General features: G+C 37.3%; 1 protein-coding gene across 1 annotated transcript in view; it reads left to right on the plus strand.

The window, feature by feature from the left end:
- Window positions 1-428: 428 nt before the first annotated feature.
- CHM (CHM Rab escort protein) overlaps window positions 429-20522 on the plus strand; it is a 57109-nt gene continuing 37015 nt past the window's right edge. Inside the window, exons 1-4 of the mRNA XM_065846738.2 lie at window positions 429-500; window positions 10352-10418; window positions 17846-17918; window positions 19096-19220. Of these exons, the coding sequence (XP_065702810.1) occupies window positions 452-500; window positions 10352-10418; window positions 17846-17918; window positions 19096-19220 (314 nt within the window). The 5' untranslated portion in view covers window positions 429-451. The remainder of the gene's footprint in view (window positions 501-10351; window positions 10419-17845; window positions 17919-19095; window positions 19221-20522) is intronic.

Raw genomic sequence — 20522 nt, forward strand, 5'->3', positions numbered from 1 at the left:
AAGGCAAGAAATTATCACAATTGGGGAGTAAAGGTACTTTTCAAAAATAGTAAGGGAAATATTTCCTTGGGTTTGTTAATAAAGTGCAGTGGTCAATGAGACTGGATGAAAAGTAGGAATAGTTTTGGAAATACAGCGTATGCAGGGGGAGGTAGAAATCAAATCTGTTGTGAGCTACTGAAGAACTGGTCGTTGAAGAAACTTAAGTGGAATTGACACAGAAATCGTACCAAAAAATATGGTTGTTTGCATTGGAGAACCCCGAGTCCGCCGTGTGAACGACGCTACAACAGAGCGGCCGGACGAGAAGTTTCCTCCCGTTCGACGGGACGGGCGGACGGACAGAGAGAACTACAGCTCCCAGCAGCCCCGCGCACGGCGGCCGGAAGTGTCTGTCGGCGGCACCCTCCATTTCCGCCAGCGCCGGCCACGTGACGACGCCCCGCCCAAGATGGCGGACAACCTTCCCTCAGAGTTCGATGTGGTGGTTATCGGGACCGGTAGGAGACGGCGCGGCGGGCAGTGCCGGGGCTGCTGAGGCGGGGGACGCGGGAGGCAGCGCAGGAGGGGCCGGGCGGGTGGTGTCAGGGTGCCGGCGCTGCAGGGCAGAGCTGGCGGCTGAGGGCGGCGGGAGAGAGCGGGCCCAGGGGCTGCCGGGGACACCTGCGAGGAGTCGCGGGCAGCTCCGAGGTTGCGACCAGGACGTCAGGGTCAGGATTTGCTCAGCTGTGGAGAGGGAACAGAGATGCGTGTGGTGCGAGGCTGTGACGGGACGGAGATCTCCGCGAATCCGGGGGCAGCCCGGCACCCCTTGGGTGTTTTGTGAAGCCTCGGCCGCCCTTTTTCCTGAAATACCTTCCTGCTGGTCTTGTTTACTTCTGTGCACCCAGAATAGTTGTGAAGAGCTAAGTTCCGTGTTGTTGCAGTATATAGGTATATGCTGATAATTCTTTTACTATATCCTGTAATACAAGAACTTTTATCTCTTAAGTTTTTTCTAGTCTTTCTGCCTGCTTATGAATAAGCCAAAACCTTTTTTTTAGTCCTCCTCACTAAAGTGTATTTTTCAGTATATGAACAAGCGTAAGGTTGAATGATTGTGCATATCAGAGACTAAACTCTGCACTTTCTGTATCCTGCACAAGTTCATCTGGCTTCCTGCTCAGATGAATAATGGTGGAGATATTGAATGTTTTAAGGGAACATACCACAACATTGTAACTACAAGACAAATTCTAAAATATTCCTTCAGAGGTAGAATATTGCATTGTGTTCTAGTTGTAAGGTGTCCAAAATACACTACTGTTTGTAGGTTCCAAATTTACACTCAAATTTTGTTTGCATTTATGAAGAGCTCCTATGATCAACTCAGGATGTTGGCTGGAGCACGCTTCTAAATGTTACTGTTTTCCACGTGAAACCAGGAACTATATTTTTGGAGTTCATCGATGTGTCAAGTTGTGTCCTTCAGATTTAAGAATATTTGTCTAGCAATTTGGAGTAGAATGAGTGAGTTTCTTAATGTAATTGGCCTTTTCAGTGTTTGCCAGAAAAAAAGTAGTCTGCTTATAATGTATGTGTAATTACTCAAAGAATTTCTGATTTCGTTCTGGAGTTTGTGGGAGTCTCCCCATTGTTGACTGTAACTCTACCAAAAATGCAAAATTAAGGCTCTTGAGCAAATTAAGAGTGTTCTCAGCCCTGTTGTGTGGAGTGGAAGCCCTACTGATGAATCTGGCATTTTCATATGTGTTCAGATTTGTGAATATTTTGAGCAAAAGAGAATAATGGTAAATAATGAAAAGCAAAAGTACCAAATTAAAGGGGTGAAAGATTAAAAATTGCATAACTTCTGTGATTTTTGAAGATAATTCATGCTTTACTGCCATGAACAAAATAGTATTTATGTAGATGATGCATTGTTGTAGAAAATTACAGGAAGCTCAGGGGTTTCTAAAACTAATATTAACGTTAGGCTATTGAGCTGTTATAGTTAGCAGGTGAGAGCTGGTCACGTGGTGGTTGTCAGGTTGGATCTTCCCTGCTTTGGAATAATCTTGTAATATCAGAGCTTTGATGGCTGGGAAGGGAAATTCTTTGAGCTAAGTTCTTCCTGAGCGATATTGCTGTATTTGCTGGTGGCGGTGTGGATTTGTATTAAATGATATGGTTTTGCCCACCTGTAGACAGTACTGCTAGAATTAATTTCAGGATTTTCAGAATTCTGCATTTTAGGAATCACTTACATAAATGGTGGCTAACCCCATTGACTGTTTTTTTTTGTTTGTTTTGTTTCTTAATTTGTATTAAATTACTCAGTGTGGAAGATTATTCAGAGTAAAACTTCCATCTGTCTTCTCTCCTGGGAAGTGGCTCCTGAGGGAATATCTTAGCCTTGTCTTTAGTGCTGTTTTCTAATGCTATAACTGGTGCTGAGTGTACCTGTGGATATTTAATTGTCAGATTGTAATAACTAGAAGGATTATGTTAATGGTCTTTTTAACTGCATAGTAGTAATGGTGTTCTTTTCTGCATGTGTGGCCTTTTTCCATTTGTGTGGGGTTTTTTTGTTTGTTTTTGTTTTGTTTTTTTTTTAATTTTTGCATCTTTTGATTTTAGTAATTAGATTGAGTGGTAACTTTAGATTTGAATTTGGTTTTATTTCAGGCTCATTTAACTGTTTCCTTGTAGTAAGCTTAATGAAAATGGAACCTCACACTGCACTTTAGTCGTCAGTGCTCCATTTAATGCTTAGGTTCAATTACTTCATCAATATTTCTATGGGAAAAGTAAATTCGCTTATTGAAGAAAATTCTTTTCCTGAACCCAGATTAAACACTTTCTTGCACAAGTTCAGAGCAAGACGGATGCGTAGAAGAAAAATACTGGTCCTGTTGGGTTCAGCAGCAAAAGTTTCACTGCTGTTATGGAATTTATATTCATTGTTCTAAAGAAAACTAAGTTATCATATGGCATAAAACCAGTGGGTATATCTTGAGGCTTTTTATGGCAACACAATATGAGAATTAAAGCTGTTATGACATTGTGCTTTTGTTCTACTGCCTTTCTTGTTGCAGCATTGAAGTTGCTCTTTCCCCCTCCCCTCCAGGCCTCTCACATCTGTATTTTCCTGCTTTTTGAATAAAGTACTATGGTAAAGTTGCCCACTAACCAAACAGGAATGGATTTATTGGATGATTCTCTGCTAAAGCAGGTATTATGCAATATCAGTTCTGGTATTTTGGAAGGTCAGTTCTTTAGCAAGTGATACACTGTGATTTTTTTAATTTGTTTAAGAGTCGGTAGAGTCTGGGTTTGGAGGGCTGATATAAGGTGGGCATTAGTCATGTTCATTTAAGTGAGTTCATTATTGATGAACTTTTGTGGGTTTAACTTTCAAATTAGTGCAGGCATTAAAATCGTGGTACATTTATAGCAAGAGGGTGTGTTATGAGTTCTTTGATAAATGTCTATTTCAACAGGCATCTATCTATTTGAGAGTGACACTTTGAGCTAGGAGTCAGTGGCAGAGCTTTTGCCTTTAGGCAGTTGTTAAATAGGAAAATTCATAGGCAAAACTTTCAGCAATGTTGAATTTATGGCAAAAATCACTGTAAGTGCGAAGAATTGAAATATGGCCATGCATATTTAAAAGTGGTGTGGATAAGGATGCAGCATCATCCTTACCTTTGAATTTCTTCAGTTGGTTGGGTTACATTCAGTCTTAACTTCTTAAATCTGTCTCTGATGCTCCAGAAGACCTGTATTAAGTGCTGGTGGAGTTGTAAAATAAAGGATATGGCTTTTTAAAAGGTGATTGTATTCACAAGTTTGTCTGCCAGTAATTCTGATTTTTTTTCTAAAAGGGAGTTATTCTTTATAAAAGCAGTCACAGTAAATTTTCTAGTTCTATGCAATTTTCTTTCCAGTCTGGTTTTCAGTGGTTATAAATAACACATGAAATGACTTTCAAGGTAGAAAGCAGGAATCCGTTTTGAAATATTCTACAAAATAAAGAGTGATTTATGGTTTCATATGATTTTGGCTGAAAGCACTCGGGCTTTGCCAGGTCATCAAAGTCCTGTCAGGAGAATCTATTATTTATTGTTCGATATGCTGGGAGTGGTGTAAGTACTTTATGTTATCTTATGTAAGTATAGTGTTAGGAAAAATCACTTCCAGATACTAATACAGTTTTTAAAATATACCATGAAAAACTAACCTAAATATTATAGATGTGAATTATGAAGTTAACACCGAAGACTGATTTTTAAAAAATAATGACAAATTAGTAATTCCTGATGTTTTTATTGTTGCAGGATATTTTTAGGATGTGCCTAAGATGTTTTCTAATACATCTGGGCTGATAATTTGGTTACGTTATCTTAGATAAGGACACAGTCTTCAGTTTACATCAGCAGCTATTTGGGGTTTTACAACAAATGCTAGATGGAAAATCAACTGAAGATGATTTTTTTTTTTTTTTTTTTTAGTATTTTCCAAGTGTAAACATACCTTTAACTTCTTACTGACATTTTTAACTGGACTAAAATTGAGGGGTTGTTTTCTGGCATGGCTTCTATTCTGATTTTTTTTTGCTGTGCAGAGGTACTGTGATAACCTTCTTGGAGACTTGGGCTGCCACCGGTATCTCAGGATTTTTTCCCACATACTGTGAAATGTCTCTTGCTACACAGTGTGACTCAGCCAGTGATACAATTTTTGTATAAACGTTTAATAAGCTAAAATTATGTTGTATTTGTGGTTTTGTCTATATCTCATGTATGTTCATTTTCCTGGGCTGTTATGGCTTGAAACCAAATTCAGAAATTACCTTCTCTTACTGATTTAATCAATCAATCAATTAATTAATTATTTTTACTTCCTCTTCAGAGAACACTGCTTGGATTGAGCAGGGTTTTTAGTGACAAGTTAAATGTTTATTTGGAGCATAAATGTCTCCTTGTGTTTGTTTACTAAATAGCATTTATTTCCACCTACTAGGAGATTCCATGTTTTTCATTGCCACATTCTTCTGATGGTATACAGATAACTATATGGAATTACTGATGTAGGAGAATAAACTTTTTACATGTGGGTCCTTCTAGACCAGTTATGATTTCCTACTTGTCTTACTGGGTTGACATTTCTATACCACTGCCGTATTTGGTAATGCAGAAATTTTCAGATATTCTGCAGTACAGGCATATAATAAAATGAATTACACCTGTTATCAATTTTAAGTAGATAGCTTTAACTTAAGATATTATATACAAGTATTTCAACTTCATTTGGGATTAAATGATAAAGTGCCTTATAACTTCTACATATACCGAAATCGTACCATGAAGATTGTGTAGTGAGCTTCCCAGAGTCAGCTGCCCTTCCCTTCCCTTCCCTTCCCTTCCCTTCCCTTCCCTTCCCTTCCCTTCCCTTCCCTTCCCTTCCCTTCCCTTCCCTTCCCTTCCCTTCCCTTCCCTTCCCTTCCCTTCCCTTCCCTTCCCTTCCCTTCCCTTCCCTTCCCTTCCCTTCCCTTCCCTTCCCTTCCCTTCCCTTCCCTTCCCTTCCCTTCCCTTCCCTTCCCTTCCCTTCCCTTCCCTTCCCTTCCCTTCCCTTCCCTTCCCTTCCCTTCCCTTCCCTTCCCTTCCCTTCCCTTCCCTTCCCTTCCCTTCCCTTCCCTTCCCTTCCCTTCCCTTCCCTTCCCTTCCCTTCCCTTCCCACCTTATTTGAGGAAATGTTATTTTGCAGTAGCCCTTTGCATTTTAGATACAATAGAATGAGGTGTGTGCTGTGTTTCACGTTATAATTTTTGTATCTGTCTGCAAAGGTAATGTCCTACTTCATTGAAATTTTAAATCAGTGTTCCCTTGAGAAAGCCAGAGGGGCTAATTTACCTAATACTGCATCTGATAAATGGAAGTTAGTAAGTGGAGTAAGAAGGCAGTGGTTTTAAGGGATGATGATACAGTTTTCAACTGGTATTAATCAGTTCTTTATAGAGGAAAACTCTTTTTTTGTTGTTGTTGTTTTTCCTGGTAACAAAAATGAGGTGCAGGACGATTTAACACAATGCAAATATTTCATGTGTAAGCATTCTAAAGGGGGATATGAAAGGGCAAGGAAGCACAGAGAGTATTTATACTTCTTAATAACAAGCCCTGCTATTTCTGAATTGATTCTGCCTCAAATACAAAGAACTTCTGAGTCAGCATATTAAATTGGTAGAAGAATTGTATGGACTTTTTATTCCTCTACATAAATCCCTTTTATGCTGCCAGATGTTTACATGTAACATACTGAAGTCTGTATCTGTTGCTGCTTTCTTGTGGTTGGATCATGCATTTCCTATTCAAACTTCTTGTTTCCTGCTAATACTATTGGAAATCTAAAAATTGTCTGGATTTGGAACCCTATTTGAGGAGGTGTTATTTTGCAGTAGCCCTTTGCATTTTAGATACAATAGAATGAGGTGTGTGCTGTGTTTCACAGTAATATGCATAATAGCTTAGTAGGAAGATATTGTTTACTATTAATTATACGAGAGGGCAGATCTCTTGATTTGGTAATTTGATTACTGATTTTGATAGCAGTACAATCTTAAAGATTTTTTTTTTCTCTATATATATAGTCTAAAAGGAAATGTAGATTTTCATTTAGATCTTGCTGTCCTTTGTTCAAAGTTATTGCATCCAAATCATTACCCAACTGCCTGTTCAGAAACTTTAAACATCATGAGCGGCACAGGTTATAGTGCCGAGTCTGTCATTCGTTAAGCTGGCAGAACAGAAGTTGATTCTTCCCCAAGAGGGATGAGTGGCAGCAAGTGTTGGAATAGTCCTTCATGAGAAATGCACCTCTGAGATACCAAGCTTTATTTCTTCATTAGACATAAGTGAAACTTCAGAGTCAATATTGGGGATACAGCCTTTCCCTTGTAATCATTTGAATTCTGTAATGAGTCTTCTTCAAACCAAACTGTGAGCGAAACGTTTTGGAGTCTGCTCTGTAGCTAGGGTCTGAACACATTCCAAAATTTGAATATAATCCAAATCAGAGTTCAGAATAGGAAACTGTTTCCAAATAGGAATATTTTTTTAAAACAATAGACTTCTCTGTTATTGAATAATTGGAAGGCAACCTATTTTGCACAACTATGTGAGCATCCTGTAGGAGATAGTCCAGCCTCACATGATTAAATAAATCTCTACCATTTCTCTAAGGAAGTTTTTCCAAAGTAGTTATTTTTTTCTTAGGTAGAGAGGGACTATCTCTAACTGTATTGTAACAGTGTGTTTACCAGAGCCTTCTTTTTTGGCAGTTCAGATCACATGTAGTAGTAACTTGCACTTGGCAAAGCTACCAGTTTTCTGTGTGGCTTTATTTCAGAAGAGAATTCAGAAACTAGTACCAAGGCACAGTCTTATTTCTTTGGTTTACTGAGGTTTTGTCACGTAAGAATAGATGGTGTCTTGCTCCATGCAGTTGTTCTAAGACCCTCTCCAAAGCAAAAATGCACAGGCCTTGCCTTCCTTACGCCGTCTCATTCTGTTGCCAGTGGGTACCTGGGGAGCCACAGTGTCTTGGAAGCAAAGGGCTGGTGAAGAAAATTGATGCCAGCTTTCAAGAGCAGGGAAGCTAATTCAGGGAACAATTTCATCCAAGGTTAATGGAAGAACAGACCTCCAACACAGTATCAATTGGATCAAGCTTAGAGCAATCAGTTATGCCCTAGTAGCTATAACTCCAGTCCTGGGCAGCCAGGCAGCGCCCGGGATGTTTTACAACACTTTCTCAGTGGCTTTTATCAATAAGGAAGGAGAAACAATTTTCTCAATTCCATTTCCAGAGTAATATTCTCAGTGCCCAAATGAAGGAAAGAAAACCTTTTTTTCAGGAACTACAAACAAAATAGTAGTTGTAGATTCTATTCCAGATAGTTTTTAGACAGAGAGAAATGAAACGTATATATAAACGCTTTCGGAGGGCAGCGGAATGTGGAGTTGCCTTTGCACAGTAAGGCTGTGTGCAGCCAGGATCTTGTGGCAGTCCTGAAGTGTGTCCTGTCGTCACGTATTTTCTTCTTGTCTCTTTGTTCAGAATGGCCTGTGTTTTGAGTTCTTACTTCAGAAAATTCAACTCCGCAGATGGTTGGCCTTTCTAGGCTGTGAAACAAACATCCCAGGAACTGATGCAATTTTTCTACCCCCAGAGATTAATTCCATAATAAGTCTTCACTTGCTGTGGAAGGTCAGCAATGCAAAACTGTTATAACATTTTCTACTTTATCAATTCAGAAAGGAATTTTCTTTTTTTTAATCCATCCAAAATAGTAGGTGTTAAAAATGGAAAATTTGCAGAAAAGGTGTAGCTATTGCCTGGAAGGTTTGTCACGCCTGTCTTAAACCCCCTTCCTTGTATTGATACAGTCATTTGTGATTTCGGGCTGTCAACACCAGCATGGAATTGATCTGCTGAAAACTGACCATCTACTTCATGTGGAAGAAGGTCAGAAATGGCTTAAGATAAGGACAGAGAGGTAAAACATCTTTATTTTGATGGTTGTGTTTGCCTTTTCTGGCTTAAAGAGTTTGTGAAGCTATGGCCTCATGTATTAAAGTTCCTCTAGGTGTTTTCTAGACTGCATTTCAAGTGCTAGATTTAATAAAGACTAGCTCAGCCATTTAAAAGGGTTTGTTCCTGTCTCTGTGAGTGCTAAATTGTACTTAACATCCTATTAAAGTCTAACACCTTTTTACTCTAGGTGGGTAAATCTGATACCACACAAGTAGTAAATAGTTGTCCAGTAACCTTTAATATAGTGCATTTTGTGCTTTAAGTGAATCATCAGATTGGCAATGTGCTGCCCTTTTATTTGGTTGTGAAGGGGGTGTTCTCTAAAGAAATAGATGACTACAGGCCTGGAATTCTCATGAGAACCATGTGTGGTGTGAAAGAAGCCAAAGAAGTGTGGGTTCTGGTTCTACCACAGCTGCTTTTACCCCTGTCAGTTCTGTCTCTCTTCAGTTGTACTGGTACAGCTGCTGCTGCTCTGTCAGTCAGATCAGTGAACACTCCTTTTGCTTGGTTTATCTCATCCCCTAATTGAATACGTAGCTTAAGTATCTCCTAATACCAGTCCCTTAGATTTTAATGGCTTTTACTGAACTACCTGCTTGAGCAGCCAATAGATCATTTAAAAAGAGATTTCAGCAAAGCTAGTGCCATACAGCCTTTTAGACAGTGAGCTGTGCTTTTCTGAATCTACTCAGAAATCCAAGTCATCCAACTGCACATGGAAAAATCTGGTGAGTGGGAGGAGATGTTAGAGAACAGCCTCATTTATTTATTAAGCTTCCAGTTAGTATCATGTGCTGTTCCAAGCAGGTATTGCGGGTAGAGAAATATCATTAGCCTTTTCTTTTTTTTTTTTTTAAACTATATATATTTTCTAAATGTTATGAAAACATACTGATTTGACAGGCTTAATTGCATGGTGTGGGAGCTTTTGATAGGGATACCACTTTAAGGATAACAATCTCAGATTCATTCTGTCCCTAATGCTACTCTTAAATGTGAAGTGGAAAGATACGTGTAATGTCTGTTTAGCTTTTCTGTTTCCATGTCTTGGTCTGTATGCAGAAAATTGAGTGTGCTCCTGGACACTGTGTTTGGAGCAAACCAATCAGTTCAATCAGAAGCAAAGTCCAAATACAGTTCTGAGACCTGTCCACACTAGAGATGTTTGCAACAGATGATACGGAGGAGACAGCACCATGCACGACTCTGTCTGCTGCACACCATTGCTTAATGCCAGGGTTTATACCCTCACGCTTCCCGATGCACCCTTGGACAATATACCAGAGCGCGCAGCATTTACCGTACATTTCTTAATTTTAAACCACCATTTTAATGGGTTGTTACACAGTCTTCACATTATGTCAGATACTTTGAAGGGAACAAAAATAAACAAAAATGCTCTCAGATAATACCTGTCTGTATCAGGAGAGATACACTTACAGAGCATCCACTAAAATTTGGGTATCGTTGTGGTGGTAAATGCTCAATCTGTTTATGATAACAAGATGTCTAGAGAAGACACTGGTGACAAGGTTTATCTCAGAGGTAGTAGTGTTTGCAAGTAACATGTGCTATGTGACTATTAAAAAAGTGTTGCGTTCAAGACCATCATAGGAAAATGTTAATGAACACAAAAATTATTAAAAATTTCAGGGACTTGCATTGTACACTTTCTTTTGTTTGAATTGCCTGTTTCTGACCAAGTTCTAAATTTATTTTGTTTTTTAATATATTTTAGCATACTAAATTCTAAAAATCACATGTGTCCTTTCAGGTTTGCCCGAGTCTATTATTGCAGCAGCATGTGCCAGAAGTGGCCAGAGTGTTCTTCATGTTGATTCGTAAGTTACACAAATAATTTTCTTTTTTAAAAGTTAAACAAGCTAGAAGTGTGTCTGTGTCATTGTGCCCTTCAGGACTTGTGTTTTGTGTTCATCTGGCATCAAGTAATCGCACACTTCTGTCTCAATCTTATTTTTGGGGTGTTATTTCCATCCATAGAACAGGCAATTTTTGCATGCTAGCTCAGTAGTTTGGAGCAGAAGTGATGTGGTCAAGGGCACTGTTGATGTCTCCTTTTGTGCAGACAGGAATGGTTACAGGCTTTGTGCCCTTCATTATAATTCCTGGTAGTAATGATCCCATTCTGGTTTGGGGAGAATTTTTACCTGAACCATTATCATTGAAGGACAAAATATTTTAGTAGTGTCTCATTTATATCTGTTCTCAATGCCTAGAAAAGTTAACACAACTGTTTTTGCATTTTAATTGTTATCAGAACAAAGACAATGAAGTCTGGCCGACAGGGAAGGAGATGAACACGGCATTCTTGTTTGCTGTTTTCTCTCTATCTCATGCTATATCAGTTTGTAAGAAGAGTACAGAATACTACTGAAACTGCTTGAATCAAAAAGTGTTTCTGTTGCGCTTTGAAGCAGAAGGATTTGCTGAAGCGCTTGGAGTCGCATATTTCACTGCATCCTATTACATTCATTTTACTTTTCTTTACCAGTTAGCCAAAGTGGTTTGTGTTTGTTTGTGTGTGTGTGTGTTTTTTGTTTTTTAATAAACTGTGTTACTATGCAATATGATGCACACTGGTTTTTAGGAAAAAAAAAATAGAATTTTTGAACCTTGGCATATTTGTATACCTCAGCGAAATTTAGTAACGTGACTCGAGTCTGGAGCTCTGGTTTCTGAAGCAATCTTGAGATCCAATGCTGGAGCTTCAGCTGATCAAGACAAACTTTTACAATACTCCTCTCTCCCATCTCCCATTTTAAAATTAAATTTTTCACAACTCTTTTGAGACAGTTCATCATTGCTAAGCAGCTTTTGAGGCTGCTTTGCTGTCTGTGTTTTTCTAGAAGATAAATGGAATTTGTATTTAGTGAGGTTTCTGTGCTACACAGCTGCACTGTGCCTGCTGTAGTGTGCTATGTCAGACCAAGTTATGATTATACTAGTTTGAAATGATACACAATTTGGAAATTTGCAAGGCTAGCTTACTAACTCTGTTGCAGGAAATATGATTCACAATTGCTCCGTTTACTGTTATGCTGCCCACAAAGTTGCTGTCTTGGGCTGGAACAGGGACAAGTGACACTCTTCAGAGTTGGTAGTTTTTATCAATAGGAGGGCATTTGGATTAAGAACTTGTCTTAACAAATCTTCAGGCATTATGGTCTACTCTCAGAACCCATGGAAAATTGGAACTTGCAAGTAAAAAGGTCCTTAAATGGGATAATATTCTAGTATTTTACATCACAGTGGGATAGAACACAGCAAGGCAGTGCTTGATGCTTCGTATTTAATTCAACTAACGATTCCGTTGAAACAAAGACAACTCTTAAGATTTTAATAATTGAAAAGAAATATACAACTACATAGTAGTGATACTGAAGTTACTGTAAAGACCTCATGCATCATGTATAAGGGTATGTTCACTTCAAACATTTTGGTACAGTAATTCTTAAATTAGCTATTATTGCTAACCAAAAAAATTAAAAACCTTATTTTAGAATAAGGAGATATAGAATGAATAAAATAGTTACATTTGGATTTTAAGCTTAATGCATATATTACCAATAGACTACTTAGATTTTGTTAAGTGAACCACTTCTGTTATTTCCATTTTTTATATTCATTGCCTATTAATATCTGTAATAATAGTTAGCCACTGGAACTTTGATTTCTTTTATCCGTGCCTATTTTTAGCTATGATGAAGAGTCTTTCGGAAAACTCACAGAAGCAGGCAATTAGAACTGTGGAATACAGATTTTGTTTATTACTGTTTTCACTTAAATATGCTCATTTACATTCACACATGCTTTTGTTTTTCTGCTGAAAATGAAGGCTTCCACATTTGATTCTTTTCTTCTGTGGAGTTATATTCCAACTCCAGTGCAGGGTAAGGTCAGGGGGAGGTGTTTTTAACCCAGGTGTTCTTCACTTGTGTTAATAGTTGCCATTTTAATTGGTATATGTGCTCACCGAATCATGGTCTAGAATCCACATCTTGGCAAAAAAAGAAGATATGTTTATACTGTACAACCCGTTCCCATAAATAGGGAAGTGTTTCAAGCCATCTGCCTTTCATGTTTAAATTAGTACTCTTGCAAAAAAAACCTACCAAAACCAGCAGAAACCCCCACCCTGATACCATTTGAATTTTAAGTGATAAGTCTTAGAAAGCTTGCCAGAGATTAATCTGAATTAAAACATTTTAATGTACTATATGTCTAGTTTAATGTACTGATTTCTAGATGAATTTTCAAGTTTCATTTTACTGAGGTAACAGTATAATTGAAAATCACCAGCAAAAAAATCTGTTTATATGCAGAATGTCACTTTTTAATGATACCTGTTGTTCCCTTCGTTCTTGAAGGATCATGAGTTTAAATTTTTTTTTCAGAGTATAAGAAAATAAGATTTGGGGTTACTGAAATACTTGTTTGTGTTCGGTGTGCTATTTTGATTAATCTTTTGTTCTCTACAAAGGTCTGAAATAAGTTAGGCACAAGGTATAGAAAATATATATGGATAAAGTCTCTGTTTATAGTTTGCTTGCACTCATTACCTTGTGTACATCATTTTATTACTTTTAATCTCCAGCCATGTTTGTATTTATCATAATATACTGCATAGGTGATTATGGAAGATAGAACTTAGTATTTTATAATAGGCCACTTCAAAACTAAGTCTGATTTATAAACACTGTCCAAGCATCGCCCATCAACAGCAGCTAATCTTATTCAAAATAGTCACTTCACTGCAGTGTTGCCATAAATTCCTGGAGACTGATTTTAAACTAAAGTTAGCTTCTGCCAAATAGTAATTGAAGGAGCTCTATTTCTCTGTGCCAGCTATCTGTCTCAATAAATGTAAAATCTGTGGTTCTTCTCCGAGAGCTACATTTACTGTAGATATTAATGAGCTGTTGACATGTGAAATCTCAAGGATATTTGTTAAGTGATTTAGAAAAGTAATTTGCAATTTAAAATGTGGAGATTGGCACTTAGTTTAACTTGCAGTTGCTGAAGAAAGGTAGATCAAGACTAAAAGTTGATTACTTGAAGTGAATTTACTTCCCATACTAATTGTTCATATGCACAGGACTTTCTCTTGACAGCTTGCTGTGTTTTCTACTTTTGGTCCTTTGCTTATTTGGTTCTTATAATTATATTTCTATGATATATGTAGATCACACCCGCCACACCCCTCTTCAAGATACCTGCCTTTGTAGTTTCTTCCACTTCTTGTTAGACAGTGTCTCACTTTTTTCAGAACTTGTGAAATATATAATATAGTATAACCTGTGTCTTCATATAGCCTTCTTTTCGCTCTTTAACTTATGTAAAGTGAGGTAGCTGTGTAAATACAGCAACCAGAGAGTGACAAGGTCGCTTCTCAAAGCAGCTCAATTTCTTGCAAGGAAGTAAATTAACGACTTAACTTTCAATAAGGAAACCTCGGAAAAATTCTTAACTTGGGTGCATTTTGACCTTTTTTTTGAAAACTATTTTATTTTTATTTTGCTTTCAGATATGATCTTGTAGTGAAGTATTAGAGGGTAAACTATGGTCTCCATTGGCCCATGATGATCACCTTTGGTTACGTTTATATCCCAGGATATGATGACATGTAGTACACGTGACTGTCACCATCACCCTTTTATTGAGCTGACGGATCTCAAGAGCTGTTGGGGTTCAGCCCTTCCTCTTGGAAGGCAGGGTTGGCATAGTCCACTGCTCATGCTCCTCAACACCAATTTTTAATGTGTGACTGTGTACTTAATAGGTAGCACTTGAAACTTCATGGGTTTGAAACATAAATCATTTTGTGTTTGGATCCTTAAAATCGATGTGGCAGTAAGTTCCTTTGCGAAAGACAGCTGCTCTGATGGGTCGAGACTTCTTTCTGGAAGATCAAGTGCAGGACAGACACGTACAGGCAGCTCTGGGGAGCAATCGTGAGGCATCAGCAGCTTTTCTCCAGACATCACCAGCTTTGATGGTTGTACCACGGCTGTTAGGACATGGCACTGAGAAGGGCAATCTTCTTAAAAGGCACAACCCATGAAATAGCTTTTCTGTTATTATGTTTTACTTGTGTGTCTCATGCTTTCAGAAGTGTTCAATTTCTCAGATTGCAGTTGTCTTCAAAAGGACGTGTTACATATTCTCTTGGTTTGGATTCTGAGAATGTTCATCAGTTGGGAATAATTTGCAATTCCAGTGTTCTGGACTGGGATTTGCTAATTCTTTGTAAGTCTTTGAATAAAAGAATGTGTTAGTAACTGACAGGAAACAAACAAACAAACAAAAAAACCCCGCTAATGTAGGAGAAGAGAGAATTAAGCTTTTTGCAGACGTAAAACTGCACTTGGGTTACATTTCCAAAACTTTGCAAAAATGGCTTCAGCAGTTCTGCTGTTAGCTCTGAACTGTGGATTCAAAATATGCGCACTAAAATCAGCAGTATTTTAATTAATATGAAAATCCAAGTAATACAGGAGAAGTTTTGAGCAAATATAATCTAGGAAATGATATATGGTAGAAAAATAAAACATCTGTGCTCCAACTTGGTAGAAAAATTAATTTCTAACTCTGCGGTTACACCTTCAGTATGTTTCATGTTCTTACTTAGGGGGTAATTGAATTACAAACCTGAAATAGGGAGAGATGATCCATCTTTGTAGTTTGCTAATATGGCAAGGGAAGAGAGGAGCTTAGTCCTTGAGATTTTGGGACAATATTTTAGCTTTAATTAGGCTTTGATCTTGACCATTACTTTAAGGAATTCCTCAGTTCACCTTCAGGGCAATTATAACAAAAATATTTGGTTACAAAGGACTCCTAATTGCAAAACCATTTGTCAGCTCTTTTTGGAATTCCTTTTTACTAAAAACTTTGCGTAGTGAGTCAGTAATCATGTCTGGTCTACCTTCTTTTTGTAGTGTTTTCAGATGAGAAGATTAAACAATCCTGATCCCGCATGTAATGGAAACTAATTAAAATTCTGGGGAAAAAAGTCTGGATGTTGATGCTTCAAGAGAAGATGAATATTTAAGGTGGTAAAACTTAACTTGGGAACCGTGCTCAGAATCCAGATGGAAAGGCCAGTTGTGATTCATTTTCCGTTTGCGAAAGGCCCTACCGACTTCACACAAGTGATTGAGCTCCAGAACAGCATTACAGAGAGCTTGGTTGGAAAGATTGATTCACATCAATGGTGGTTAAAAAAAGTAGTTTCAAAGGAAAATCCCCCTAATGAACAGAGAAATGTTTATATCAACGATGTCCAATAGCTAACAAATACACTTTTGTAACTTTCTGTAAAAATAATTCATTTCTCTTACTGAAAGTTTGAATTGAAAATATTCTAAATATGCATGAATTTATAGTGGTGTAGATTCAAGAAACCCAGTCCTAATTTGGGGCAGGTGTCTTCTGCAATTTCTGTGATCCATGGCCTTGCTTGCTCTGACAACCAGATTGTATTCCATATTCAAGGGAACTTGCAACAAAAGCAGCAGATTCCCTTAAAAGTAAATCTTTGTAGCTGTGTTTTTTGGAAATCCCAGAAGTGGCGGGTAATATATGGATATTGAAATTTTTATTCAGTGATATCTTAAGCAAGAAATTACTCTGCACCATTGACAGCTGAAACAAAGCTGGAGATGACCACCCCCTGCAGCTCTCCGTTACTGTTTCACACATTGAAACCTGACAGAATCAGAGATATATTTAATCCTCATTGCTTTGTATTCTCTGTGATACCAAATAGCAGCACTTTTGAAGCCTCACCCATGTTGTTCCCATAATGACTGGATCTCCTTTTTATAGCTGGTTGGAGTTCCTGGTTGGTAACAGATCTGCAGCTGGAGCATTACTCCTCAGAGTAACCACATTGCAGGCGGACTGTGGGCTCCTAAAGCCCAGAGCCCGTGCTCCCAGTCCATGTTCTGTTCTTGGAGCCACCTCTCTGGAGTAAATGCTGGATTTTGTTGTCTTTGCAAAAGATGTCCTGTTTGTGTTCTTCACTGTTGCCTTGCAGTAGCTGAAAGACTTTTTTAGGTCAGGTTCTAGTCAGGAGCAATTAGGTGTTAGTGAGCAGATGTGTGTCCTTCAGCTGCTAAGTAAGCAACATGGGCCAGAGCATCACCCTCCGGTACCCTATGCTTAATGAAGTCTTTGTCAGTGCAGATAAGCCTTGTCAAAATTGTCCCATCTTCAATGGTAGAATCAAACCGGAATTTAATTTTTCACGTTTATCACTTATCTCTGCAATTTAAAAGTGGAGGAGGTTATGATAAGATTTTAAGTTCATTTGATTTAACAGTCTTTACATTATTCTGTAAAATGCAAAACCTGTCTTCTTCTCTGAGTATATCTGTTTTTTTAGTGTATGCTATAACAGTAGTTATCCATTCAGGGGGGTATTTTTGGCGTCTTTCACACCTCTGAAGTGCCAGCGTACAGTGCCAGAAAACAGTTAAATCCTGAAAGGAGTTTTTTATTCTGCAAGAACTACTCGGTTTTAAAAATTGCTCTATTATTTTTTCAACCAGAGTTCTTAAATATTTAAGATGTGGTATGCACAATAACAAAAACTAATTAATCCAACTGATATTTAGAGAAATATTGATGAAAATTTTTTTTAAAGGGAGACCAGAGACTTTCTTTGATTACCAGCAGAACTATTAATTTTCTGTGATATAAGAGAAGTAAACTAATACTTTTCAAGAAAGAAGGCAGTAAATAAAAACTGATAAGTACTCTGGAAGGTATGATCGTTTTGTACAAATCAGTTCCTTTGGCTCCACCTACAGTATATGCAGTTTAATAAGAATTTTGCCAGAGAACTCAGTTGAAACCGGTGGACTCATTGGCTTGGCTCCACACTGACTGGAGATATCTATAGTGATGCATATGTTTGAGTTAGAGGTGTCGAGTGAATATTGGCCAAGAAGCGGTATTATCTAGATTTTTCCTTTTACTCAGAGCGTCCCATGTACTTTTCTCAGCATTACTCATTTTACCCTCCAACTACTTTGATTTTGGACTGTAGTCTGTTTGGTCAGAGATACATACAAATGACTGAAATACAAATGAGTTGTGAAATATATCAGTTTTTGTATTCTGTGTCTAAAATCTGACATGGGCAATATTTGGAATATCTCGAACTTGATTGTTCTTTCTTTAAACCTGAAAAAGTGATGTATTATCTGTCCATCAAGTTTCATTTTTGTTTTTTTCTTTACAGGAAGAATTACTATGGTGGAAACTGGGCCAGCTTTAGTTTTTCAGGATTGTTGTCCTGGATTAAAGAAAATCAGGTAAAAAATTCTCAACTACTTTTAACATTCCTTAATGTTAAGTCTTGGTTGTTTGCAAAATTTATTACAAGACAAATTACCACAATACTTTTTCTCTTTGTTAATTTGACAGATCAAAGAGGTTTCTAGTTTCCAGCTTTACTGGTTGAGACTGAACCATCTACCTTGGCGTTCTAAGACTGATATACTTAATGATAATTAATATTATTTTATTAATTCAAAGGCTCTAATATTCTACTAATTCTAAGACTTTGATATGCCTGGTTTATTAATATTATTACTGGAGACCAAACAGTTTAGTGCTAAGTCATACTTTTTGGCTTCTTTAAATTATGTAGAAGCAGCTACACTGTTTCCATTCCTTTCCCAGCACCTTCTATAAATGATAATCCAGTCTGTTTTCCACTCTCTGATGTTTCAGTCCCTTTCTTTTTTCCTTGTGGGTTGTTGGGTGCTTCTATTGAAGTGTCCTGTAACCAGGATACAAAGATAAATGCTGATAGTGTATTTTTCAATGACCAAAGTTTATCTAATTCATGACAGTCCACTAGAAATCTTCTGAAGAGGGTATTTGTTTAGGAGATTGAGTACTTGGTCTATATTAGCAAATGGATGTTCATATTATTTACTGAAGCGTTATGAGCCTGTTGGTCCGGAGAAGATGGAACTTTTTCAGTTCTGTCTCATGCGTATTTATTACATAGTGCTACCTTCTGGTGTAATGAGTGGAGTTGCTCAATGTCAGAACTTAATATTCTCAGGGTTCTGTTACGTGATTTAGAGATTCATGTGTGGACAGATTAATGTAATACCCAAATCAAAGAGTTTTGTCACTAAATTTGGAATTAACCTGGCTGTGGCGAGCCTGTCTTCTAGTAGATTGTATTCAAAGTTATGTTCAGCTCTCCGCTAAAACTTGCATTTCATTTAGCACTGTATTTTCAGATTACTAGAGCTAGTAATGTAGTGCAAATGTTGACATAGTATAATGAAGTAACCACCTCTAACTATTTTAACTCAAAAAATCTCAACAGAAGAAACATTGAGACAGTTGAGATGATTCTTTCTTCATTTTTTAAGCATAAGGTGGTACAACGAACTATTTGGGACTATAGGGATTTGTAGTTCAAGAGCAACTAGCAATACAAAATGTAATTTTATAATTGTCCTTTGTAAGCAAAAGACAGATGTCAGTGATGAATGGGATGACTGGAGAAAACTGATCCTTGAGAATGAAGAAGCTATTTCTCTTAACAAGAAAGAGAAAACTATTCAACACATAGAAGATTTCTGTTTTGGCGAGTAAGTATGAATGTAAAAATATATAAGTCATGCAGAAGGTAAGCTTTCCACAATGTCATATAATTGAAAATCAAGGAGCATCTGAAAGTAACCTTGTGAAGCTGTAATTTTGAATAGCATGCAAGCGTAGGAATAATGAATGAAAATTGTATGGGCCTCAGCTGAAAACCGAACTATTTCTGAGTATTTATTTTTAGTTTTTGGATTTTGCACTGAACTAAACACTGTTCTGAATTTCTAAAAGGGTCTTTGAGATAGTTATGTAAGTTTAACCCTGAATCCCTTAGATAATGTCATAGGTAGCTGAATGAAACATTGACGGATATTCACATAGAAATGTGTATTTCTTTCTGTAAGTTATAGGTAGGAGGGGGAAAAAAAAAGTGTGAATTATACTAATACAATCTGAAGACTACAGACTCAGAATATTCCAGAGATTTGTATTCCACAGTAATGGCTGCTTGACTTTATTGCGGATAAAATGTTATGCTTGAATATTGTAGTTCTAATCCTATTGCCATAATAAGTATTGTTCAGAATCAGTATTAAATCAAGTTAAAGGTTTCATAATCTCATGACTTTGTGTATGATTTTCCTAAGAAGCTGTGATATTGACTGATGATCAGCTCAAAAATAAGTCCCCTAGCACTAAGATTTCACTCTTTATTAGAAGTGAGCATTGTACATCGAATCAGGACAAAACTGAAGATTCTACTTTTAAGTATGTAACTTAGCCTGGCAGTACAATGCTGTCTCTCTTGATGATCACCAAAAAAAACCCCAAAACCACAAGGAAGAAGGTGACATTAATAAAAGTTTTCCAAAATAACGGAAAACTTTCCGAGAGAGTCAATTATTGTGTTTCTGACAATTTACATGTTCTGGCTAGATTCTGTTGTTTTTGCTTAACTTTTATAACTCCTATGAAGTAACCATTAAACATTTATTTTGAAAGAATAAACAGCTGGGTAGCAGTATAATATACACAGTGCAAATCTGAAATGAATGGCCTTAGAACAAAGTGCATCCATCAAAGGAAAAGAATACTGTGTCTACAACAAGCTGTATTGAAAAAAGGCAAATGGCTGAAAAATAAATAGTGAACACCTGTGCTGAATAAATTAACCAGCTGGTTGGCAATTTTTCATTTGACCTATCTGAAGGGGTTGCTGTTACAAGGCATTAATAAGACACATTCATTTTAAGATATTCCTTTGTTAGTACCATTAATTGATGAATGGTGGAAGATAATATTCTAAATTTACACAACAATTTGTCTGCAGATGTATTATTTTTTTCTGA

This window comes from Patagioenas fasciata, chromosome 11, assembly GCF_037038585.1.
Source record: "Patagioenas fasciata isolate bPatFas1 chromosome 11, bPatFas1.hap1, whole genome shotgun sequence".
NCBI classification, from domain to species: Eukaryota; Metazoa; Chordata; class Aves; order Columbiformes; family Columbidae; genus Patagioenas; species Patagioenas fasciata.